Consider the following 26,708-nt stretch of genomic DNA (forward strand, 5'->3'; position numbering starts at 1 on the left):
GGTTCGGTTACAGGGAGAGTATCATGTGCAGTTCTGGAATGCACATTATAGATGAGGTGTGATAGCACTAGAAAGGGTGCAGAGGACATTTAACTGGACGTTGCCAAGGCTCGAGTGAGACTGGGGTTATTTTTCCCCAGAGCAAAGGAGACTTGAGTGGGACATGATTGAGAGGTAAAAAATTATGATGGGCGTAGACAGGAAGGGATTGATGACCGGGGGCACAGATTTAAAGATAGGTTTAGAGGAGATGTGAGGGAAAAGCATTTTCACTCAGAGGGTGTTGGGAATCTGGAACTCTCTGCCAATAAGGCTGGTAGAGGCAAAAACCCTCATTAACTTTAAAGTATTTAGATGTGCACTTGCAATGCCAAGTCATACAAAGATATAATCCAAGGGCTCAGAAATAGGATTAGCTGGTTGAGTGGTGCAGATGTAATAGGATAAAGAGGCCTTTCTGTGATGTTGATCTGATTATTACAAATTTTGGAGCAGGTTTGAAGGCTTACTCAAGTATAACAGATGAAGTCTTTAAGCTCACAGGTTCACACTATCCTGGTCAACATTTATCCCTCAAATCAGAGGAACTCTTCAGTCATTTTGTATTGGAATCACTTCTATACACAAAGTGGTCATGTAAATAAGACTTAGCTTTGAAAATTGCTGTAAAAATTCCACTTGATTATATTCAGAGAATATGGACAGTCAATTTCAAGAAACAAACATGGACAATTTGAATGGTCAGAAATATTTATTGCAAAAATGGATAAACCATAGAGAAGAGGCAACTCCTTAAATGCATTACAGTTTTAGAATGATTCAAAGTTTAAATGTTTTAACATTTAAGTCAATCCTCTTTCCTTTTCACTTTGCTCCTATCATCAAGTGACTTACTTTGTTTTTTTAATATAAAGCCAACCTGTTCAGACAGGTTATGACATGCATTCAGACTAGGTAGGACTCCTGGCCCAGAGGTAGAGACACTAACATTGGGCTTTTCTGGCACATTCTCGTGAATTACTGACAACCTCTTGTACGTTATATGCATTACCAGTTACATTCATACGCAGGTGGGATGCATTACAAGGCTATTTGACCACAGAGAGCATCACGACTGTACTTGATCCCATTCATGGCTATCATTCACTTCTGGAGCAAGAAGTGGTCAGGAGTGACCAAGTTCCCCATCCCCACTGCTGAGAAAGGAGTAAAGCCTCTATTGCCTGCTCTGCTGACTCCATATCAACTAAGCATCAGAACTAGCACCTGGGGCATGTGATCCAAGGGAGTGATTTGGGCATCCTTCCCAATCATTGAATGTGGAAACTCCACAGCTGTGTAAAACTAAGAAAATAAATAGTTGACAGGAGTTGGCAATCTGATCATCTGTGCAAAATTCTCAAACTCCACATGTTTATGTCCATATACATTTATACTTTTGCATTTTTACATAAAAATGAAGCCAAATGGATACACAGGTTACCAAATACATGCATTGCTTTAGAAAAATAAATATTAAATTAATTTTTGAATAGGGCTGTAATTGCAACCTAGTTCCCATTCCATTGCTGGCTGTGTTCAGGAGTTAAATGAGAACAGTAGCGACTTTATTCTCTCCATTTAAAGTAACAGATAAATGCTGTTGAATTCTCCTGGTGTTTTATACTTCATAAACAGCTATCAACAGGTTGTTCAGTCAGCTGCACTCATACCTCCGTGACACAGATCCAATAAGTGCAACGATTCTCTGTGCAACTGGATGGAGTGGAAGGGATTCTAAAGGAACATCATTGTTCCCAATGAATTTCAAGAATCCACAATAAAAATATAAACCACTGCTAAGTTGGGGCAGTCAGACAAAAGCAGGTCAGTTTGGTTCTCATTGTGAGGGAGTTGTGTGTCTGAAGTGTCGCTGATATTCCAAATGCTCTTTATGGTTTCTAAAGATATTGCAGAAGAGTTCGTACCAGAAGAAGGTGAATCCAGTGGAGACGGCTGCTTTCAGCATACTAGGGGACAGGCCCTTGAACAATCCTCTCAGGCCCTCAGTTCGAGCCACTTGATAGGCACAGTCTAGGAAACCATTGTAGGTCCGTACCTGGAACCCAGAAACCACAAAGAGATTAATGTCTGCACCTTCATCCTCACCCTCAAATCACCAAACCGGCCATCCATCCTAGCACTGCCCTCTGCCCTATTCCCCAGCTGACTAATTACAAGCTTTTTCCCAGTTGTGTCTCACTATCTGAAAAGTTTAATTTCCAGACGCTGTTCATTAGATAGACCAACCTCCATGCATGCATTTAGACAGCAAATTGTTGCAGGCAGTATGATTGAGGGAAACTCCACAACTGAACTTGCTTTCATTTGTTACCCACACAGCTCCACTTTCCAGCAAATGGCATCACACAGCAAGATTTCTGCTTTCTCTTTTTAATCACCCAAAATGCCCAGGTCCGGGGAGGGGAGGGAATCCTGATGTATGGCATAAGCAGCATTAGCAATATTGATACAGGTAGATTTAAACCTGGCCTCCTGTTCTGTGTGTCATGGAGCATGTTTCCTTCTAATCATTTATTGATGTGCCCCCAATAATATTGATAGAGTGGAATTTTGCCACTATGAACACCAGCCATATTGGCCGCCTGATTGTCATTCCATATTTTCAGACACGTGTGTAAATCAATTAAGATTAGATCTTCCAAAGCTTTCCAGAGGTAAGACTCCCTGACATAATCAGAAGTCATGACACCAGGTTATAGTCCAATGGGTTTATTTATAATCACAAGCTTTCAGAGTGTTGTCCCTTCGTCAGGTGAAGTGAAGGGACAGCATTTTGAAAGCTTGAGATTTCAAATAAACCCACTGGACTATAACCTGGTGACATGTGACTTTGACCTTGCCCATCCTAGTCCAACACTGGCACCTCCACATCCTAACAGAACAGCATGGGGGAACAGGGCAGAGGTAGTGAAAGAGCTGAAAAATGTGTTGCTGGAAAAGCGCAGCAGGTCAGGCAGCATTCAAGGAGCAGGAGAATCGATGTTTCGGGCATAAGCCCTTCTTCAGAAAGCCTGAAGAAGGGCTTATGCCCGAAACGTCGATAAGATTCCTGAAGAAGGGCTTATGCCCGAAACGTCGATTCTCCTGCTCCTTGGATGCTGCCTGACCTGCTGCGCTTTTCCAGCAACACATTTTTCAGCTCTGATCTCCAGCATCTGCAGTCCTCACTTTCTCCTAGAGGTAGTGAAAGAGGAAGACATTATATATGTGATCCTGTTCATCACACCATCTTCATCCCCTGTGACTCCACTGGCTCCAGGTGAGTGGGTCCTATCTGGTTCTGTTGTTATCTTTCCAGCAGGAAATGTCCTGAAAATGACATCACGTCTTTCTGCCGCTAGAGGGATTGGTTATTCCCCCCCAATCTCAAATACTGCACTTCAGCAACGTACTCCAAACAGCAGGTCAGATTTCAATGCATGTTGATGACACATCTCTCTATTCTCCTGTTCGCATTGCTTCATCATGCCAAATACTGGATAAACAAAACAATTCCCTCCTTTAAAAGGTGAGAGGGGAAAGATTCAAAAGGGATCTAAGGGAGCAGCTTTTTCACACAGGGTGGTGCGTGTGTGGAATGAGCTACCAGAGGAAGTGGTGGAGGCTGGTACAATTGTAGCATTTAATAGGGTATATGAATTGGATGGGTTTACAAGGAAATGGGTCAAATGCTGGCAAATGGGACTAGATTAGGTTGGGATATCTGGTCAGCACAGAAGAGTTGGACCGAAGGGTCTGTTTCTGTGCTGTACATCTCTTTGACTCTATACCATTGAAGTCTTTGACCACTTCTTCAAACTCTATCCCCAAGCCACTTCACACTGACTACTGTCTGACACTGTTTTCAGTCTTATGTCCGATCTAATTAAGTTTTCCAATGGACGAAGGAGTGGCAGATGGAGTTTAATTTAGATAAATTCAAAGTGCTGTGTTTTGGAAAAGCAAATCAGGGCAGGACTTATACATTTAATGTTAAGATCATGAGGAGTGTTGCTAAACAAAGAGACATCTGAGTACAAGTTCATAGTTCCTTGAAAGCAGAATCACAGGTAGACAGAACAGCGAAGGTGGCATTTGGTACGCTTGCCTTTATTGGTTAGTGCATGGAATATAGGAGTTAGGAGGTCGTGTTGCAGCTGTACCGGACATTGGTTAGGCCACTTTTTGGAATACTGCGTGCAATTCTGGCCTCCCTGCCTACAGGAAGGATGTTGCGAAGGCCTCATTTCTGATGTATGTACGGAATAAGTGCTGGAAGAAGTGGAATCTGGTACAATTACAACATTTAAAGAAAAACATCTGAAAGGGTGTAAGAATAGGAAGGGTTTAAAAGGGAAATGGGTCTAGATTTATTGAGGCTATGTGGTCTGCATGGACAAATTGGACCAAAGAGTCTGTTTCTGTGCTATACATCTCTCTATGACTCTACATCCCTAAACCTCCCCACAATACCCACGTCCTGGTTTAACTACTTTTGAGATCTTACCTATGGTTTTATTACCACAAGAATTCATTGTACTCATAACTGACCTCCCATTTTCCACTCCCTGAAAACTTCAACGCATTCAAAACTCTCATAAGGAAAGGGTTAAGAGACTGGCTTACAGCTGTGCTCATTCTGCGAAAATGGGCTGGTGGTGATCGGAGCTGAATGGATTAGAACCATTTGAATTGAAAGAGAGAGGTTAATCACAGCAAACTGATTAAAAGCTAATCGTGCTATCACAGCAAGTCTAGGAAAAGTTCTCATTCTTCAGCCAATGCAAGTCAAGTTGGCAATTTGCTGACTAACCCATCATACATCTAACTAACCAATCAGTATCCAAAAGAGCATTGAGTAGATTGTATCCTGTAAACTAGTGGAAAAGATGCACTCAGGAACAAGATACACATCAATGGGAAGAGTCCTGTTGAAACATGCAGGATCTCAATTAAAGTTTGACCTTAAAATGACAGCGTCATCTCAGATTGATCACCTGAGGGAAAACTGTATAATTAAAACTATTTTGTTTAGAATACTCAATCTTTGAGAGATTGTATGAATTGTAATTTTTGTTCTCAAAATTTAACATTTCCTAATTCTTAAAGTTCTAGTCACACATCTCACCAGTGCTCTCTAAACTGCACTGGTTCCCTGTCACGCATTTCCTCAATTTTAAAATACTCCCTTGTCTTGAAATCCCTCCACAACCTTCAGCTTTCAACTTTCCTCCATATGGCTTGTTGTGTAAACCTCACTCTCTGCGGTCCATGATTAGCAGCTCTGCATTCCGCTTGGAACAGAAAACTGCAAAATTCTCTCCCCAAGCCTTGCCATCTCTTTCTATTCAACTCTCCTTTAAAACTGCTTCTGACTAGTACCTGGGCATCTATTCTAGTGCATTGGGTGCCCTTGTATTAAACTTTGTTCAATGACTTTCCAACAAGTTTTAATGCATTAAAGGCACTATATAAATGTAACTTGTTATTTGAGCCAGCAACAAAATTATGAATTGGGAAGAGACAGAGGAATGAGAGCTTTCAGGCAGATCTATTCAGGTTGAATAGGTTGGGGCTATTTTCCCTGCAGTTTCGAAGGCTGAGGGTGAGCAGTTTATAAAATCATGCGGGGCATGGATAGGGTAAATAGATGGTCTTTTGCCCGGGGAAGAGAGTCTAAACCTAGAAGGTCTAGGTTTAAAGGTGAGTGCGCAAAGATTTAAAAAGGTACCTAAGGGAGAGCTTTTTCACGTAGAGGGTAGTACGTGTGCGGAATGAACTGCCAGAGGAAGTTGTGGAGGCTGGTACAATTATACCATTTAAAAGGCATCTGGATGGATGTATAAATAGGGACGGGTTTAAAGGGATATGGGCCAAATGCTGGCAAATGGGACTAGATTATTTTAAGTTAAAAATTACACAATAGCAGGTTATAGTCCAACAGGTTTATTTGGAAACACTAGACTCCTTTGGCTATAAATTCTGTGAGCATGATCTTAACCTCCACAACTACCTGATGAAGGAGCTGCACTCTGAAAGCCAGTGCTTCCAAATAAACCTGTTGGACTATAATCTGGTGTTGTGTGATTTTTAACTTTGTCCACACCAGTCCAACACCAGCACCTGCAAGTCAAAATTATTTAAGGATATCTGATCAGCTTGGACAAGTTGGACCGAAGGGTCTGTTTCCATTCTGTATAACTATGACCTCAGATGATAGGGAACAGTGATATTTGAACAGGGATCTCACATTACAAGACTAAGCTGTCTTTTGCTGCTGTATTCTGATTTCTTCAGGACACATTTTAATGGTTTCCAGCCATTATTCAATCAATCATTCAGGTGAAGCGGGAAAATGCAAACCCTTCTGTTGACCTACAGTTTGAACTTGAAACAACTGAATTGTTTGTTTGACCACTTCAGAGACAGAGACAAGTGAAATTGGCAGAAAGATTGGAGTCAAACAGTTCAGGCTGGAGAAGGATAACAGATTTCCTTCCCTAAAGGGGACCCCTAAATCCTTACAGTTTTTGAATTAACCTGATAGCTTCGTGGACACTTTTACCAAAATAAAATCAGATTTTTTTCCCCCTAAAACCAAAATTAAAATCTCAATCTGCCATGGCACAATTTGAATATTGTTGGTATTATTACTGCAGTAACAGAAACGCTGCAACTGACAAACTATTGAGTGATCAATAGAATTGAGACAATAACAATTTCACAGATAGCGTTTGTCATATGCTCAATGGCAACAACGTGTGTATAACAATTACACACTACAGTTAGTTACAAGGATACCCCCTAACTACTTTGGACATGAGTGGATATACAACACCATAGCAAATCACGGAGATTGGGCCAATGTGACAGTGACTGCCCTGTGTTATGGTGGCTACTGATTCAAAAACAACTCCTGTGTACGATGAGTCAAAAACCCACAAGACCAGGGACAGACTCTTCCACAATTAAAATGGAAAGAACTGGTGTTTAACTATTCAGCTCATTAGATCCAGGAACCTGTAATCAAAAAAGATTTTCACACAGCACATAATACAGCCAAAGCAGCAAGTGTGCGAAGTCCTCACCTGTCCAAAGGCCATGCGTGCCTGCTCAAATCCTTCCACCTGCAGTCTCTTCTTGAGAAGGTCAAAGGGGTATGTGAGTGTCTTACTAATGACCCCTGCACAGCTGCCACACATTAGATTCTCTACATTAACTGGCAAAAAAGAGACGGTTAAGAACATGTGGCACAATGAAGCACTCTCCTTCAGTCTGAAAGCTTAGCATAAAATCCAGGCTGACATTCCCACTGCAGTACGAGTGCTATATCCAAGACGTGATGGTAACTGCTATTGCATTTGGATGCAAAGTGTTGAGGCATAGATGATCATGGTGGGCAGTGAAATTTGAATTCAATAAAAACCTGGCATCAAAAAACTAATGATGAGAAATTTAGATTTTAAGAATCTCTAGTGTGGAAACAGGCTCTTCGCCCCAACAAGTCCACTCCGACCCTCCGAAGAGTAACCCACCCAGACCCATGGCTCCTACCCTATGTTTACCCATGACTAATGCACCTAACCTACACATCCCTGAACATTACGGGCAAAATAGCACGGCCAATTCACCTTAACCTGCACATCTTTGAATTGTGGGAGGAAACCGGAGCTCCCAGAGGAAACCCACACAGGGAGAATGCGCAAACTCCACACAGTTGCCCAAGGCTGGAATCGAACTCAGGTCCCTGGCACGGTGAGGCAGCAGTGCTAACCACTGAGCCACCATGCTAGCTTAGGATTGTTTTCACTCTTGAGAATGAAGGGAGAGGATATCAGAGATATAAACTTCTAACAGGACTAGACAGGATAGATGAAAAAGCACGAGGTAAAAACAATGACTGCAGATGCTGGAAACCAGATTCTGGATCAGTGGTGCTGGAAGAGCACAGCAGTTCAGGCAGCATCCAAGGAGCTTCGAAATCGACATTTCGGGCAAAAGCCTTTCATCAGGAACACACAGCAAGTCAGGCAGCATTGAGCGTTTTCGAGCATAGGCTCTTCATCAGGATTCAGGATAGACCATTTAGGATGGTGATGAGGAGATATTTCTTCACCTGTGGAATTCATTACCATACAAAGAAGTTGATGCCAAAATGCTGAAGATATTCAAGAGACAGCTTGAATAACACTTGGGCCACATCTCTTATAATCTTTTCCAACACTTTACCAACAACTGAAGTAAGGCTCACTGGTCTATAGTTACCAGGTTGTCTCTACTCCCCTTTTTGAACAAGGGGGCAACATTTGCTACCCTTCAATGTTCTGGCACAATTCCTGTAGACAGTGATAACATAAGGCCAAGAACTCTGCACTCTCTTCTCTGGCTTCCCAGAGAATCCTGGGATAAATTCCATCTGGCCAAGGAGACTTAGCTATTTTCACACTTTCCAAAATTGCTAATACCACCTCCTCATGAACCTCAATCCCGTCTAGTCTAGTCACCTGTATCTCAGTATTCTCCTTGACAACATTGTCTTCTACTAGCCTGAATACTGACAAAAAAAAATTCATTTAGCGCTTCCCCCCATCTCCTTGGACTCCACGCACAACCTCCCAGTACTATCCTTGATTGGCCCTAATCTTTCTCCAGTCATTCTTTTCTTCCTGATATACCTATAGAAAGCTTTTGGGTTTTCCTTGATTCCTTCCACAACTTCTCATGTCCCCTCCTGCCTCTTCTTAGCTCTCTCTATAGTTCTTTCCTGGCTAATTGGTAACTCTCAAATGCCTTAACGGAGCCTTCACATCTCATCCTAACATTAACCTTCTTCTTCCGCTTGACAAAAGATTCAACTTCTTTAGTAAACCACAACTCCCTCAATTGACTACTTCCTCCCTGCTTGACAGGTACATACTTAGCAAGGACACACAGTTGCTGTTCCTTGAATAAGCTCCACATTTCAATTGTGCCCATCCCCTGCAGTTTCCTTCCCCATCCTACTCATCCTTAATCACGTCATAGTTGCCTTTCCCTCAGCAAAGACTCTTGCCCTGCCTTGTATACTTTTCTCTTTCTATTGCCAAAGTAAAGATAACCGAATTGTGGTCATTATCACCAGTGCTCACCTACCTCCAAATCTAAAACCTGGCCAGGTTCATTACCCAGTACCAAATCCAATGTGGCCTCACCCCTTGTTTACTTGTCTACATACTGTGTCAAGAAACCACTCTGGACAAAAACTGACTTATCTAAAGTACTCGAACTATAGTATTTCCAGTCAATATTTGGAAAGTTAAAGGCTCCATAACGACTACCCTGTTACTCTTGCTCCTATCCAGAATACATGTGATCTGTATGGATTTCAGTAAGACATTGGACAAGGTTTCTCACGGAAGACTGGCTAGCAAGGTTAGATCTCACTGAATGCAGGGAGAACTAGCCATTTGGATACAGAATTGGCTCGAAGGTAGAAGACAGAGGTTTGCGATGGAGGTCTGCTTTTCAGACTGGAGGCCTGTGACCAGTGACGTGGCACAAGGATTGCCGCTGGGTCAAATACTTTTTGGCATTTGCATAAATGATTTGGATCTGAACATAGGAGATATACTTCGTAAGCTTGCAATGACACCAAAATTGGAGGTGTAGTGGACAGCGAAGAAGATTACCTCTGAATACAATGGGATCTTGATCAGATGGGCAAATTGGCTGAGGAGTGGGAAATGAAATTTAATTTAGATAAATGCAAGGTGCTGCATTTGGAAAAGGAAATCAGAGCAGGACTTAATGGTATGGTCGTGGGGAGTGTTGCTGAACAAAGAAACCTTGGAATGCAGGTTCATAGTTCCTTGAAAGTATAGTTCTAGGTAGACAGGGTCGTGAAGAAGGCGTTAGGTATGCTTTCTTCTATTGGTCAGAGTACTGAGTACAGGAGTTGGGAGGTCATGTTGCAGCTGTACAGGACATTGGTTAGGCCACTTTTGGAATATTGCGTGCATTCTGCTCTCCCTCCTATCGGAAAGATGTTGTGAAACTTGAAAGGGTTCAGAAAATATTTGCAAGCATGTTGCCAGGGTTGGAGGATTTGAGCTATAGGGAGAGGTTGAATACGCTGGGGCTGTTTTCTCTGGAGTGTCAGAGGCTGAGGGGTGACCTTATAGAAGTTTACAAAATCATGAGGGGCATGGATAGGGTAAATAGACAAAGTCTTTTCCCTGGGGTGGGGTGGGGGGAGTCCAGAACTAAAGGGCATTCTTCTCTGAACACAATGTCCTTTAGGGAAAGATATCTGCCACCCTTGCTTTGTCAGGCCTACATATGTTGTTGTGGCTCTGGAATCAATGTGGTTGACTCTTAACTACCTTCTGGACAATTAAGGATGGGGAATAAATGCTGGCCTGGTCAATGATGTGCACACCCTGTTAATGAATAAACTAAAATCTGGTCATTTATCTGATTACCATTTGGGAGTGGTTACTGTCTGCAAATTGACTGTCATGTACAACAGCACAACCAGAACAACAATGACATTTGTAAATTACAAAGCAAAGACTGTGAAAAGGTACATTGTAATGCTTTGTTGCCATCTTTCAAAACTAAAAAAAAACACCAATCAATACGCCATAAACATTAATATGGCAATCTGGGCAAAACTGCTGGATTAGGCTTCCCTGCAATTTCTCAGATTTAGGAGTTCTGACATAGTCTACTTATCCTCAAGTGGAGCTTTATTTTGAACAGGAGCAATGTGCCCTCCTGTCGGTAGATATGATGCTATTACCTTTAAAAGAGGCAAGTGCCAGGCGCTGGTTTCAGCACAAACAACCACAATGAGAGAGTGACCTCTACACACTGCAATTGCTGTGTCAGCAACTGAGAAACCAGCATGCTTTTTACACAAATCTCGGTTTTGATTGACTGTTAAATATCTTGAGCCTCTAGTGCCCTCACAGAGTGTCCAGGCCTGCCAAAATTTCAAAAACAAAATAGGGAGATGGAGATATATGTATCTCATTATGCATGTACGTTTCAATTGAGGTTACCCAAATTAATCCTATTCTCCTGCCCTTTCACCAAATCCTTTTAAAAAGTATATTCTAGTCTCTCCCTCAAATCATCCCTTACAGTAAGGTTTTTCCATGTAACAAGATCTTGTATCTTAACAATAAAAAGCTTTGTATTAAATCATTCATGGGATGTGGCTATTTTACCCATCTCCAATTATCTCTCAGACTGTAATGAGCCACCATCATGATTCCATTGTAGTCTGTGGTTTATTATGCCCTAGTGCTGTTAGTTTTTAATGTTTAATTACCCACTTGTTCATCTAATGGTGATTCTCAATCTGTATCTTTTTGTTAAAGAACCTTCAACTAGTGGAAACAAGCTTACATTGTTCACCAGTTTGTCTTACCAGTGAAGCCCACATCCCAAAAAAATTAACAAAAAAAAGTATGGTCAGGTGTGGGCAGGCAGTTGTATAGATGGACCAAAACGATCTTGCTGGATGGTAGACAGGTGTTCTGAATTTACATCAGGATCAAACAGGACATTTGGTCTAACAAAGCAAGATGGAATAGCCAGTCGGAACATCAAACAGAAAAAAAAAGAACAAGCAGGAGCCGAACTCAACAATGTCACATTGTAGAAACCTTGCATGCAATTGTCACAGGATGTCAGACAAGCAGTCAGTGTCTGTAGATTTAATGTTCCAAATAGTAGTACATAGGCAAGAAGAGGAGGGTAGACAGATAATAGGATCACAGCGCATTCTAAAGGTAATGCAAACTGGCTAAGGAGAAGCTAGGTGGCACAGTGGTTAGCACTGCTGCCTCACAGCGCCAGAGACCCGGGTTCAATTCCCATCTCAGGCGACTGACTGTGTGGAGTTTGCACGTTCTCCCCGTGTCTGCGTGGGTTTCCTCCGGGTGCTCCGGTTTCCTCCCACAGTCCAAAGATGTGCAGGGTCAGGTGAATTGGCCATACTAAATTGCCCGTAGTGTTAGGTAAGGGGTAAATGTAGGGGTATGGGTGGGTTTCGCTTCGGCGGCTTGGTGTGGACTTGTTGGGCCAAAGGGCCTGTTTCCACACTGTAATCTAATCTAATCTATTGCATGAAAAAAGTGTTGGGCTGGATTAGAAACCAGGGCAATACTCCTAGGAGTATGTAAGGGATCGTAAAAGACAAATGGTCGACCAGATGAACAGAGCAGAGATGGACAGCATGATTCGATATCGAAGCAGTAACTGCCTTGAATAATCTGCATGCTGTAAGTGAGGAAAGAAAGAACGTGAACAAGAAAAGCATAGGGGAGATGAGCTCAATGGTGCTCAAGAACAATGTGGTCAACTGCATCAAGGAGGAATTGGGCAGTGTGGACGGAGGTACTGCATGCTGATGACAGGCAGCTGCTCGATCAAAAACAAAACATAATGCTGCTTCCAGTTTCATCCGTGACACTAGGCCAGCCGAGAGTGAAGAAAAAGTGTGGCTTTGTCCATAATAAAGGCAAAATACTGCAGATGCTGGAGATCTGAAATGAAAGCAGAATTTGGTGGAGAAACTCAGCAGATCTGGCAGCATCTGTGGAGACAGAAACAGAATTAATGTTGAGTTCAACATGACTTCTTCAGAACGGAGTGTCCATGGCAGCTCTGCAAAGTGTCAGCATGTCAGAAACTAACTAATTTTCTTCTTTGCTTACTCCTCCTCTCAACAAATGAAGGCTAATGCCTCACTACCAAATCACATTTCTACCTCCACAGAAATACTGCTCTCCTGTTTGGTTAGTGCAGTAGCCAATATCTTCACACTTCCTGCCACTGGTCACTCACCCATCCAGGCTTCACGCGATGGCACAGCCCACTCAGAGATATGCTGAAAAATGTTGTAAAAGGCAAACTGGAACCCAGCATAGGGGAAGACAGCTACAAGAGTGGGTGTGAGTCCTCGATAGAATGACAGGGGTCCTTCCTTTCTGTACATGGTGACTATTGCATGCCACAGACTTCTATAAATCTGCAAAATAGATATTAATCACACCATAGTCAAGAGTCAATCAGCATTCTAAAAGCAGCATACATGTTATTTTAAACGCAAGAGAAAGATTCAATCCATCACATCAATCCCTCATGCATAAACCTCCTCTTCTTGCCGTGCGGGCGGCACGGTGGCACAGTGGTTAGCACTGCTGCCTCACAGCGCCAGAGACCCGGGTTCAATTCCCGCCTCAGGCGACTGACTGTGTGGAGTTTGCACATTCTCCCCGTGTCTGCGTGGGTTTCCTCCGGGTGCTCCGGTTTCCTCCCACAGTCCAAAGATGTGCAGGTTAGGTGAATTGGCCATGCTAAATTGCCCGTAGTGTTAGGTAAGGGGCAAATGTAGGGGTATGGGTGGGTTGCGCTTCGGCAGGGCGGTGTGGACTTGTTGGGCCGAAGGGCCTGTTTCCACACTGTAAGTAATCTCATCTAATCTAATAAACCTAGCTATCATTGAGCTGCTTCAAAACCTAGGCAGGAGTGAAACAATTCTGTTCACTCATGTACCTTACTTTCCCCCCCATACATGTACCATATTACAGAGGAACACAAGACTACAAACAGAATAGAAAACATAAATCTAGATAATTACTTCAAATAACTAACTCAAACGTTTGTCCCTGATGTGTGCTAGAAATCAAACCTTTCTATTCTATGGGCCATTTCAAATGTATAAATAACCAAATTACTATGAGCCTTATTTAGGTCAAAATACTTCAATCACGTACCAATGAATTCTTTTAAAAAATAAAAACTTGTCCTTTAACAAGTGGTAACACTATCATCTTTTGACCCAAACACATTCGTTCACTCAAATAAGACAGTGCTGCAGAAATGATATGGGTGGAAAACATGGGCAAAACTAACAAATTCAGTTGATCTCAGTGCTTTTGAGTTGTGGTGATGGTAACAAGTTGTTGAAAGAACATTCTCAATTCAGTCATTTGTCAGTTGGAGCTTGGTCTTTGTTCAAGTTAGATTCTCTTTTCCTATGCGGTGAGTGAGAAATAGAAACGTTTGGAGGCGTGTATTCAATAGTCTTTTCTCAGGTCTGTGATACACTACAACTTGAACAATCCAAAGGCTGCTGTTTGGCAGCTTTCAACCCACAGGCAGCTGGTGCAAGCTCATCCCACCAAAGTGTCAAATCCAGCTGCTCCATAAGCCCTTGGATCTTGCAAAACCAATATATGACCAATACATTCTAACTTTGTGAATTGAATTGTGAATTGAAGAACAACAACAACACTTTTCAACACAGCGCCCAAACCTTCAATATTTTCTGTTTATATTCCAAACAAAAAAAAGTCTTTAGAAAAGTAAACTACAAGTGCGAGTGGATATCAAAACTGGAGGGTGATCAGGGTATTAGATAATTCTCTCAACAACCCAATGTCATTGGGACTCAATCTCTGCATATGAGGACCACTACCTCCTACATAAACATTGTCACCTGAACCCTAATTCAAAGAATCCAAATAAATTCTTATTATACAAGGATACCTTTAAAATTAGTGGGGTATAAATATTTAAAAACACCCCAGCCTCCTCTTTCTAACACTCACTTTATTACCTCATCTAAATAAGACGACAATGTAGTAGGGCTTTCAAATATGATACACTCTGGATCCAGATCTCATTGATGTCCCCACTCAAATTGTCTCAGTTGAGTGTGATTAGAAACAGACACAGATTTTCTCCACTTTAAGCAAAAAAGCCTATGTAATCTAATAACTTGAGCCCCCAGGCCTGAGACAGTAGGGCAAATAATGATGTTTTCTTAAAAAAAAAGGGGGTGGCATAGAGCTCAGTGGTTAGTATTGCTGCCTCAGAGCTCCAGGGACCTGGGTTTGATTCCTGCCTCGGGCAACTGTCTGTGTGGAGGTTGCACATTCTCCGTGTCTGCGTGGGTTTCCTCCGGGTGCTCCGGTTTCATCTCAGTCCAAAGATGTGCAGGTCAGGTGAACTGGCCATGCTCAATTGCCCATAGTGTTAGATGCATTAGTGAGGGGTAAATACAGGGTTGGGGAATGGGTCTGGGTGGGTTACTGTTCAGAGGGTCAGTGTGGACTTGTTGGGCCAAAGGGCATGTTCCCATACTGTAGTGAATCTAATCTAATCTAATCTATGAAGGCAGTCTGTAACACCCTGGCCCTGACATTAAAAATTCTAGTCAGCCTGATAACCAGCTGTCTGCCTATCCTGAAAAAGTGTTAATATGATAAAGATTGGGAACAAGGAAGGAACAACTGAAAGAGAGAAAAAAAAACTAGCGATTGGGATTGATGGATAGCATTACAATAAGAAATAGTAAGACGTTATCTGTAGTTAGAGTAATAGGGAAAGCAATAAGGTCTAAATTGTTTAATGTGCACTGTATGTGAATGTGTCATATTTTAAAGTTGGTTGGTGAGCTGCAGTTGGAAATTACCAGGGAGAACCACAATGCTGACGTGATAAAGGATTCCTGGCTCCAAGTGCAGGATGGGGTATTAAATATTTCAGGGGTTTTAAAAAAGCAGTGGTAAGTAGGGCTGGCAGCATTGCTTAAGGAAAGTAATACAACGAAAAGACAGTTTCTCTAGAGGGGTCAAGGGCACAATCTATTTGTTTGGGGCGCAGATACCATAGTGGTACAACTATGCGAAATTAGAGAATGTTACGGAACCTTTACAACGGGTGGTTGGATTAATTATCCTAAAGACTAGATTAGTAATTGTTTATAGGGAAGATTCTCTGAAATTTGATGAGGTGCTCAGGATATTTGAAGAGTCACTGCAGGATCTGAATCTGGTGAACGAGTTGGACCAAGTGGATAAAAAAAAAAAATCAATCAGTCAGGGAACAGTGATCATAGCATCAAAAATTTTGGTTGGCTACGGAAAAAGACAAAGAGTAAAATGAACTAATTCAGGAAGGATCATTTTTCAGTGGATTGAGACCAAATCTGGCCCTGGTAAAGAGATATCAAAGTGGCAAATGAAACTAGATCACAATAACGGGCAATCTTTAAATGTGGAGACAGCTGAGATACAAAGTAAATGGCTAAAAGAGGGAACCCAAGCCTCCTAGCTGATGAAAGAGAGATAAACAAACGAGAAGACAGGGTGCATGTGACAGAATGAGAAACAATAGTGGATGCTGGAAATTCAAAGTAAAAACAGAAAATACTAGAAATACTCAGCAGCTTTGGCAGCACCTATGGAAAGAGAAAGAGTTAACAATCAGATCAATGAATGTTTATCAGTACTAAGAAAAATTAAAGGTGTAATAGGTTTTGAACAAAAAGAGTGGAGGGCCACAAACAAAGGAAGGTCTGAGATACAGTAGAAGACAGAATGAATATCTGAAGAGATAGTATTCCCATTAGTCCTGAAGAAAAGGAGCAAAGAGTCAAAAGGTATTCCTGGAACAAATGCACTGGTATCTGGAAACAAAACAGAAAAGACAAAATATGGAGTCGTCTGCCTTCAACCTTATTCCAGTAAGGTTCAACATAAGCTTGAGGAGCAGCAGCTCATCTTTCAGTGAGACACTTTACAGCCATCAAGACTTCCAGAATTCAACAATTTCAGATTGTAAACTCTGATGTTTTCTTTTGCAGTTTCAGGTTGTTTTGGCTCTTTATCTGTTCATATTCATAGACAGCCTTTGATTCTTAAATCAGAATCTGGAATGGTGCCACCTAACTATGTTGTGGAAGTAGATTTAACCATAACTTTCAAAATGGAATTGGATAATTTTTGAAGAGTAAAAAAAAATGGCAGAGGCATGAGGAAAACATGGGGAAGTGGGACTAAATAAATTGGTCACAGACAGCTTGGTCACGAGGTTGTCATTCCATGATCTAACCATTCTACGATTCAAGATGATAGACACCACTCTTCCATCACTATACCTTTACCCGCATCATTCTCTACCATTCTAATACCCTCACATTGCCTTTACCACTCACCTGTCCCCTTAAATGCCTAGTTTCTCACCTTTGGCTCTCCCTGTGCCACAAATCTGGTGCGGAGAGTGTCAAGTGGCTGCACAGTGACTGTGGCCGAACATGCTGCCAAGCCCCCACAAACAAAGTGTGCGATGGGAATCCTCGAGTCATAAAGCATGGCATTGTGAACCAACTTGGTTAGAAATTCGAAACTCACAAACTGCAAGATGAAGGAAAAAAACGTGCTGGAGTAAATCTAGCAACAAGAAGATAATCAAAACGGAAAGAACTTGCAATCAAATGAAATGTCTTACAACCAATTTCATATTTTTGAACTAAATGTTTGACTGGAAATGCAGGGAAGAAAAGCTAATTTGCACACAGCCAGTCCTAATAAAAACAGCCATATAAATCATAACCAGATAAACTGTTATAGTGGATTGAAGAAAAGATATTGGCTAGGACATTAGAGAGGAGAAAGTGAGGTCGGGCCTGTGCCCGAAACGTCGAATCTCCTGTTCCCTGGATGCTGCCTGACCTGCTGTGCTGTTCCAGCAATAAAGTTTCAACTAGGACATTAGAGAGACCAATTCATCTTCAAATTGTGCTGTAGGTCTTTCAAGTCCACCAGATAGGCTCTTTGTTTAATATTACTTCTGAAAAGCATTGCCATGTCTCAGTGTTGCACTGTTTGGATATTAGCATCAGAATCTCAAGTGAGGTTGATACTGTCATCTGCTAACTCAAAGATGAGAGTCCTACCAAAGAACCACTCGATTTAAAATAAATCCTAGAAGCATTCTTTTTAAGGATCTAATGCTCTAAAGCTACCATGGTGGAATGTGCACTCCCAGCCACTGCAGGACTAATCCACAAACACTTCACTTCCACAGCCCCACTCTGTTCTCCTGTATTCTACCATCACCTTTCAGCTCAGAAAGCAGAAACATTCACAGACAAAAATTTGAAAGTAATACATTAAAAGGTGCTCGGAAAACAATTTTGAGAGAGACAGAATCTTGCATCACACCTGGACAGCTCCGTAGGAGATAGAGAGAAGCTGGGCTGGGATGTGACCTTTCCAGAATGACTGAAGACCCTCCTCTCTGAATATTGTGTTAGTTGCCTGGAGAATGCCATGATATTTGGCTCCTGGCTCAAACAGTGACAACTTCTCGATCTGAAGCTGAGGAAACAAAAATCAGAGGAGTAGACATGAGCACAGCTCTGAAATTAACATGCTCGGTTATGTAGATTTGGATGATACATGCATTTCATAGCACAATTCATCTTTCAATTCTAAATTGCTATTTCCCCAACACAAAAGGTGCAGAGCTGAAAATGTGTTGCTGGAAAAGCGCAGCAGGTCAGGCAGCATCCAAGGAGCAGGAGAATCGACGTTTCGGGCATGAGCCCTTCTTCAGGAATGCCCTTCAGTCGATTCTCCTGCTCCTTTATATGCTGCCTGACCTGCTGCGCTTTTCCAGCAACACATTTTCAGCTCTGATCTCCAGCATCTGCAGTCCTCAATTTCTCACAAAAGGTGCAGAGGCAGGGGAGTGGCATAGATCACTTGAGCCCAATTTCCAAAACTCCAGACATGAGCACTATCATTGCAATCCATGTTGAATTTAGCATCTGTGCAAGAATGGTAGACTCAGTGGGTAAATGCCAACTGGACCAATTATAATATACTGCAGAGATCACACCATAAAGCCCCAATCACACATGTCTAACAGAGGTCAGACATACACTCATTATACTACTAAATGATACAGGATGAACAAGTAGTATTAGTGCCTATAATATGGTCTACAGGTAGTTCTCCTATAACACCGTAGTCTCATTCCATAAACTTCGCTTATCAATGAAGGTAAATTTAGCACAGTACATTTTTAAAAAATTGTTAATGCAGGAACAGAGGATCATCATGATGCATAGGTAGACTGTTAAGTGAGCTATATCACATTCTCTCCTTATGCTCAAAACACTATAATATCAAGCTTCTCTTCCAGTGTTATAGCCTTTCTTTTGCATTCACCACCTGCAATTTTATCACCAGGACACTTCGTGCTAACATTCTTGTCACTATGCCCCTCTATTTTTTCCAAGAAGAGGGTAATGCAGAAGTCATGTATATTTCACAGCAAACTGCTCAATGTATCTCTCTCAGAAAACTGCTCTCTATACAGTACACCTCAGAAAACTGCTCTGGCAGCAGCTGATTCGGCACATGCACAGAACAGCGCGGAGAGTTTGGCAAAAGCGCAGAACAAAACAATCACCACTGGAATTCCCTATTGTTAAGAGTTACGCGTTTTGAAACTCCTGGTCGTGAATTCCTCAGCAATGGTATGAGCAAATTGCGCTGCCAAAACACGTGTTATTCAAGAACTACTCATACAACAAATCCCACGCAGAACCAGTATTGTACAATGAAAGTCAAATTACCGATAATCAGTATACATGCACATATCTCATACCTAAAGTAGTTCTGCACTTCTGAATTTTCTGTCTGTGAATACATTGCCCAATGTAAAGATCCCGTACATATTTTAAAAAATACATTAGATACGGCACGGTGGCACAGTGGTTAGCACTGCTGCCTCACAGCGCCAGAGACCCGGGTTCAATTCCCGCCTCAGGCGACTGACTGTGTGGAGTTTGCACGTTCTCCCCGTGTCTGCGTGGGTTTCCTCCGGGTGCTCCGATTTCCTCCCACAGTCCAAAGATGTGCAGGTCAGGTGAATTGGCCATGCTAAATTGCCCGTAGTGTTAGGTAAGGGGTAAATGTAGGGGTATGGGTGGGTTGCGCTTCGGCGGGTCAGTGTGGACTTGTTGGGCCGAATGGCCTGTTTCCACACTGTAATCTAATCTAATCTAATACATATCCATTTACTTACACACACAACTTATAATGACTATAGTAGCAACTAAACATTAACCAAACTTAGTTATTCAGTATAAGTTAAATATGGAATGCCTATTGATTTTCTACACATGTTCGGTTAACAACGTACTCCTGTCTGGTATATGCATTTCATAGCAAAATGCAGTCAATTCTATATTGATATTTCCACTACATCTCTAACTGGGACCAACTACATTTACCCATTATACCAGATATTCATCCATTTCCCCTGTATATTTAAACAGCACTGAGTATATGCACCCAGCTCACTGTACAGTTAACCGCTATTACTGAATATTTCCCTATGATCCCTATGTGGGTGGCATGGTGGCAGGCCAGGTGAATTGGCCATGCTAAATTGCCCGTAGTGTGGGTGGGTTGCGCTTCGGCGGGTCGGTGTGGACTTGTTGAGCCGAAGGGCCTGTTTCCACACTGTAATGTAATCTAATCTAAATCTAATCTAATCACTATTCATTGCTCAGCATTGAAATGACTCTGTATTCAGGCATGATGGTTGGTATCTTTATGTTCCACAGATGTCTACCCCTCACTCCTCTATAATCACTCAATCAACATGTCTTTCAATTCCATTTCTCCTTTGTGCTCATCTAATTTCCCCTTAAATGTGTTTCTCCCTTCCTTCCTAAGGTAATTCTAACCGTGATAGGCCTAATGGAAACATAGCAAATTGGAGTGGGGTAGGCTATTTAGCCCATCCAGTTTTCTGTGCAATTCAATGAGATTATGATCAGTCTCAATCTTCAATTTCACTTTCCTGCCTTTTCCAATAACCCTTGATTCCCATACTGGTTAAAAACCTGTCAATCTCAGCCTTTATAAACAACCTAGTCTCTACTGCTGTGGCATAGCATTCCACAGATTCACCATTCAAAAGACATTCCTCCTCATTTCTGCCTTAATATATGGTCCCTTATTTAAGATGATGCCCTACAAGGGCAAACAACTTCTCCACATCTACCCGGTCAATCCCCCTAAGAATTTTGTATTGGTTTTTTTTAGCTTTTTAAAAAAAAAATTGGATTGCCTCTCATCCTTCTACATTCCAATGAATCAAGCCGAATCTACTCAACATCTCTTCATTAGACAGTCCCTCCTTATCCAGAATCAACTTTGTAAACTTTCTCTGGACTGCCTCCAATGTCATTATGTCTTTCTAAAATAAGGGAGCCTAGGCTGTTTACAGTATTCCAGGTGTGGTGTAACAAGTGCGGGAAAGTTTTAGCAAAAACCACCTTATTTTTATACTGTTTTCTTTGAAAGGAGGGCAAACAGTTCATTTGTCTTCCTGCTGAACTCTGATAGTAGATTTTAGTGATTCATACAAGAGACTCCTAAATCCCTATGCTCTCTGTAGTCTTCCTACATTTAAATAATATCCAGTTCCTCTATTCTGCCCGGTGAAATGCATAACCTTACATTTTTCCCCACATTACACTCCATTTGCCAAGTTTTTGCACACTCTCAAACTATCTTTCTGTATTCATTGTACCATCCTCATTACTTGCCTTCCCACTTTTTTTCCCCAGGTGATCCTTAAACTTGGCTACAGTACATTCACCGTCCCAACATTGGATACATGTTGCCATCCTGAAAATGCCTCCTTATCCTAACTCTTTGTCCTCTATTACAGTCAGTTCTGCTATAATGCATAAGTTCTGTTCTCATGTCATCCCGTGTTATAAGAAAATCACATAATAGCGGTGCCCCATTTAAACTAATGGGACTAAAATCACATGATAATCAATACCCGCTTTAAAAGTTTGCACTTTAGGAGTGTCCCCAATTCATCATTATAACAGAGTGACCTGTAGCTAGAAAATCCCATGCTGATATACTACTCCTGACACCAGGGGCTGTTATCTCATTAAGTAGCCCAAGGTGTGATATGTTATCAAGTACCTTTGGATTTCCAAAAGGTATTACATCTACTGGTTCCTCTTTAAAGGTAGATAAAGAATTCTAATAAAATTGTCTCTTTCATTAAGCCATGCTGCCTCTGCTTGCTTATATTACATATTTTAAATGCTCTGAGCAAACATTTTCCCAATGACATGTTAAAATAACTGGCCTATGGTTACCAATTTTAATCCCTTTCCATTTCTGAATGAGAGAGTAATATTCAGCCTTCACCCCTCTTCTTTCTCAATAGAGGAAAATTTTTCCAACCTAGTCAGACTTCTTTCTGATCGCTTCTTTCTGATCATATTCTTGTGAATTTTTTTTGCATCCTCTCCTTATGATGCTATACTGTGAACATTTCTGCTTATAGACCAAGTCTGGTCTAATCAAGGTAGTTTACAACTCTGTTTCCCAGTTCGTCCTTTCTGAAAACGAACCGAAGTGCTTTGCCTGCTTTTCTTTTAGAAACTGGCCTCATTAGCATGCCTTGTTGAAACTTTATTGCTGGAACAGCACAGCAGGTCAGGCAGCATCCAGGGAACAGGAGATTCGACGTTTCGGGCACAGGCCCTTCCAGGCCCTTCTTCAGGAATGGCTTATGCCCGAAACGTCGAATCTCCTGTTCCCTGGATGCTGCCTGACCTGCTGTGCTGTTCCAGCAATAAAGTTTCAACTTTGATCTCCAGCATCTGCAGACCTCACTTTCTCCTCATTAGCATGCCTCACTTGTTTTAGTACTTTAGTGACTTGCAAATGATTAAGCACCAGATCTTTTGCTCCTCTACCCTATTTGAATATTCTTACTATTGATGTTGCCTTATTCTTATTAAATGTATCATTTAACACTTACCAACAATGAATTTCAACATTTCAAAACATTCAAAAGGACCTTACAGAAACATTGCAAAACTAAGCGTGCCATTGAGCCATAAAGAAATATTAACTTGAATGGCCAAAAGATTGATAGAACACAGAACAGTACAGCACAAACTGACCCTTCATCCCTCAATGTTGTACCAACCTTTTATCCTACTCTAAAATCAAACTAACCTATATAAGCTTTATTTTACTACCTTTCATATGCCTATCCAAGGGTCACTTAAATATCCCTAGTATATCTGACTCTACTACCACTGCTGACATTGCATTCCAAGCACCCACCACTCTGTGTAAAGAGCCTACCTCTAACATCTCCCCTAAATCTTCCTCCAATCACCTTAAAAATTATGCCCCTTCATGATAGCCATTTCTGCCCTGGGGGAAAAAAAAAGTCTCTGGTTATCCACTATCTATGCCTCTCATCACCTTGTACACCTCTAACAAGTCACCTCTCATCCTTCTTCGCTCCAATGAGAAAAGCCCTAGCTCCCACAACCTTTCTTCATTAGACATGTCCTCCAGTCCAGGCAGCATCCTGGTAAATCTCCTCTGCACCCTCTCTAAAGCTTCCACATCCTTCCTATAATGAGGCCACCAGAACTAGACACAATATTCCAAATGTAGTCTAACCAAGGCTTTACAGAACTGCAGCATAACCTCACAGCTCTTAAACTAAATCCCCCTGCTAATGAAAGCCAATACACCATATGCCTTAACAACCCTATCAACTTGGGTGGCAACTTTGAGGGATCTATGGACAAGAATTGATCATTAAGAAGTGTCTTAAAAAGGAGGGTGGGAGTGTGGCCAAACAGGCCACTCAAAATGATAAAATTATAATGAAGTTGATAAAGTGGACAGGGACTAAAGCATGCTGGGAAATGAACCAGCCTTAACTAAAGCGATTGCATCAATCAACATGCTGCAGAATCCAGCCAGGCTGCAGCTGCCCACAGACTGTTTGCAAACAAGCGGGTAGCTGCAGACCCTACAATACACACCTGAATTTGGGTTTGAATGGGACAATGAATGTCGTCCTCAGGATAATCGGAAACATCAAGGTGCATACCAGAAATGGAGGCACCTCACACCCTTATGTGCAACCAGCACCTCCAGTAATGAACATTTAAGGACCATGCTGCCATCAGCATACTTGGTTGGTCCTATCGATCAGAGTGATTGAACCTGATCAATCCATTGGAAGATAGTCAAGACCCTCCCAAAAGGACGCAAAGACTTTGGAGTATAAGAACCGCGGCAACACCTCAGGAGTAACTCAAGCAGTAACTGGAGAACAATAACTTGAGAATAACCACCAAAAGAAAAGGCACCTCTGAAACCACTTCACCACTTGGAATCTGGCTAAGTTCTAGCATGGTGGCACATGATCAAAGTCAAGTTAAAACATTTATAGTGTTTATCATTAGTTCATACTGTACTTGTTATTCTAATATTAATTGTGTCAAATAAAGGAATATTATTGTTTTACTATTAGTAAGAGTCGACCCACAATACTTTTGCTAGATATAAAAGAGTTCAAACACCCTGTGCAGCAGGCACAATCGGAGATTTAGGGAGGAAATTCTAATTCTTGGGGCTCAGGATGCCGAATGCATTGCCACAAATGGTGCAGCGATTAAAATCAGAGATACTCAACACACCACAATTCGAGGGGCACAGAAGGTTTGGGAGCTTGAGAAGTTTATAGAGACAGGGAGATGCACAGTCCCAGTAGGATTTGAGGACAAGAAAAAGAATTTTAACATCAAGACTTCACTGGATTGGGAGATCAATAAACAGAGGTGATAAGTGAATGGGACTTACTGGGGAGTTAGGAACAAGTATAGTTTGGATGACATCAAGATTGTGGAAGGGAGAATCTGAGAGCAACCAGGAATGTGTTGGAACTGTGGAGTCTCAGCGTAATCCAAGAAGAACAGGAGAGTTGGCAGCTGATGAACTGAAACAGGGGCAAAGTCATAATGTGCTAATAAGCATGGCTTAATAAGGTCGAAGACATACAAGAGAATCTAACTTGACACCAAGACTGCAATAGAACTGGCTTATTCTCAGGCTATTGCCAGGGAGAGGACAGATTAGCTGCTAGACAACAGAATATGGAGCGAAGACCACATTTTCCAATAGTTAGAGGGAGAAAATTTCAATTTTTTTACAGGCAAACTCAGGTTCTGGAGAAGGGGCATCCGATTCTCTCCACACTCGCTGCCAGACCCGCTGAGCTTTTCCGGCAGTTTCTACTTTTGTCAAATCTCACCCAGTTGCACAGCAGGAAAATAGTGTGATAGTGTGGGTTCAGTCTATAAAAGGCTGCAGAGAGGTCGAAAATCTGAGCAAGGAACAAGAGTAAGCCACTCAGGCCTTTGATCCTGTTACACTGCTCAATATAATCATGACTGACCTGATTTTAACCTCAAATCCCCTTAATAAGCAAAAATCTAACTGTCTTAAAATTACTTAAATATTATGTAAATAGCCTTTGGAATTCAAAAGATATTTCCTCATCTTTGTCTTTAATGGGCAACCTTTTAATCTATGACACCTGGATATTGATTCTCCCATAACTTGAAACATCTTTTTACTATCTATCTGGCCAAGTGTGTGCAGAATCTTCTACGTTTCAATTAAGTCACCTCAATCTCTTCTAAACTCCAGACCATACAAGTCTAGTCTGTCTAACTTTTTCTCTAAAGCAATCCACTCATTTCAGGTGTTAGTCTAGTAAATTTTCTGAATACTTCCAACCCATTTATCCTCGTCCTTCTCAGCATATCATTGTTTCTGAAGGGTCTTGAAATATTAACTCTGTTTCTCTCTCCATGGATGCTGCCAGATCTGAATTCCAACAGCAATTTCTATTTTTGTTAGAGTCACATTAGATATCATATTACTTTTTAAATGTATAGCAAGGGCAGAAATTTGACTGGAGAGATTTAAACACAGAGTTCTGGGAGACTTGGGAGGTGACAGTATGTTCAAAGAGTTGAGACAGGAAAGGCAGTTTGCAAGGACAGCTGAGTCACGAGCTATGTTTTTCATAAAACAAAATGGTACGCTGAATATAAAAATATATTGCACTCACTAACTATACAACCATCCAGTTTTTTCAATGTCTTCTTGATGCTTGCTGTCATCTTTCTTTCCTCTTAATTAAACTTTCCAATTGGGAATCACTCACAAAGTTTGAAACTGGAATTCAAATGCCAAAAGGTAAATTGTGAACCATGGTGCCCAGCACTTGTCCATGTATATTTTAGCAGCCCTTTGTATAATTATCTTGCATTCAGCCACCCACCTTACACACTTAACTAGTATTTACTGACACCCTCATGTATATTTACCCAGTACTCCCCTACCCACGTACTTACCAACTTCTATCCGTACATTGACCAAAAGGTGAGCTCCACACACACATTTTATATATATATCCCCCTCCCATTTGTACATCTACGGCATCTGACCCGATATTTAGACACTATTTATCCAGTACCCCTGCTACTTATCTGGAATTTTCCCACCCTGTGGATTTCTTCTCCACATATTTAGGTTTACCCCCATATTTACCTCGCCCCCCTGACAGACTGAGCCAGGATCTACCCCCGGTTACATGTTTCCTAACTCCTTCTTTACCTGGAACCGGATTTTGATGACATCCAGCGGGTTGATGAGTACACGGGTCAGGAATCCGGACAAGGAGCCTGCCACTGCCACCTCCACAGCAGACGGACTGTCTTCCCCTCGCTGAGCGAGGGGGTTATACCCGACCATGCCCGCCGCCCGGCCTCAGGGAAGGGGCTGACCGTGACACAAGGGCACGGGCCACTCCCGCTCAGACTCTCCCGGAACTGATGCCATTTAACTGACGGCTGCATCCACCAATCGGCGGGGCGATCATGTTGATTGACATCGCAGCCCACCACTGAGAGCCCAGCTCACTGACGGACGGCCAGTTAGTCTGCCAGGCGA

General features: G+C 41.8%; 1 protein-coding gene across 2 annotated transcripts; it reads right to left on the reverse strand.

Moving 5' to 3' along the window:
* Nucleotides 1-732: 732 nt before the first annotated feature.
* Nucleotides 733-26,708, reverse strand: slc25a19 (solute carrier family 25 member 19). Of its 2 annotated transcripts, XM_043714279.1 has the most exons (6): nt 26,373-26,542; nt 18,045-18,200; nt 17,064-17,234; nt 12,877-13,060; nt 7,131-7,261; nt 733-2,098 (listed from the first exon to the last, which is right to left on the reverse strand). In XM_043714279.1, exons 1-6 carry the CDS (start codon nt 26,508-26,510, stop codon nt 1,880-1,882), a joined length of 999 nt encoding a protein of 332 aa, XP_043570214.1. In that variant the 5' UTR covers nt 26,511-26,542; the 3' UTR covers nt 733-1,879. The 2 variants fall into 2 exon arrangements, with proteins under 2 accessions (XP_043570214.1, XP_043570215.1); XM_043714280.1 differs by lacking the exon at nt 17,064-17,234 and having other exon boundaries at nt 26,373-26,708.

Source organism: Chiloscyllium plagiosum, chromosome 24, assembly GCF_004010195.1.
Source record: "Chiloscyllium plagiosum isolate BGI_BamShark_2017 chromosome 24, ASM401019v2, whole genome shotgun sequence".
In the NCBI taxonomy this organism is placed as follows: domain Eukaryota; kingdom Metazoa; phylum Chordata; class Chondrichthyes; order Orectolobiformes; family Hemiscylliidae; genus Chiloscyllium; species Chiloscyllium plagiosum.

What these genes read in the sequence shown, in the direction of transcription:
- slc25a19 (XM_043714279.1), bottom strand. Translation starts at nt 26,510, where the DNA reads ATGGTCGGGTATAACCCCCTCGCTCAGCGAGGGGAAGACAGTCCGTCT. An exon ending in TGGCACAGGGAGAGCCAAAG is followed by an intron (nt 13,061 to 17,063) that starts GTGAGAAACTAG and finishes TCTATTTTGCAG; the next exon opens with ATTTATAGAAGTCTGTGGCA. An exon ending in CACGCATGGCCTTTGGACAG is followed by an intron (nt 2,099 to 7,130) that starts GTGAGGACTTCG and finishes TCTGGGTTCCAG; the next exon opens with GTACGGACCTACAATGGTTT.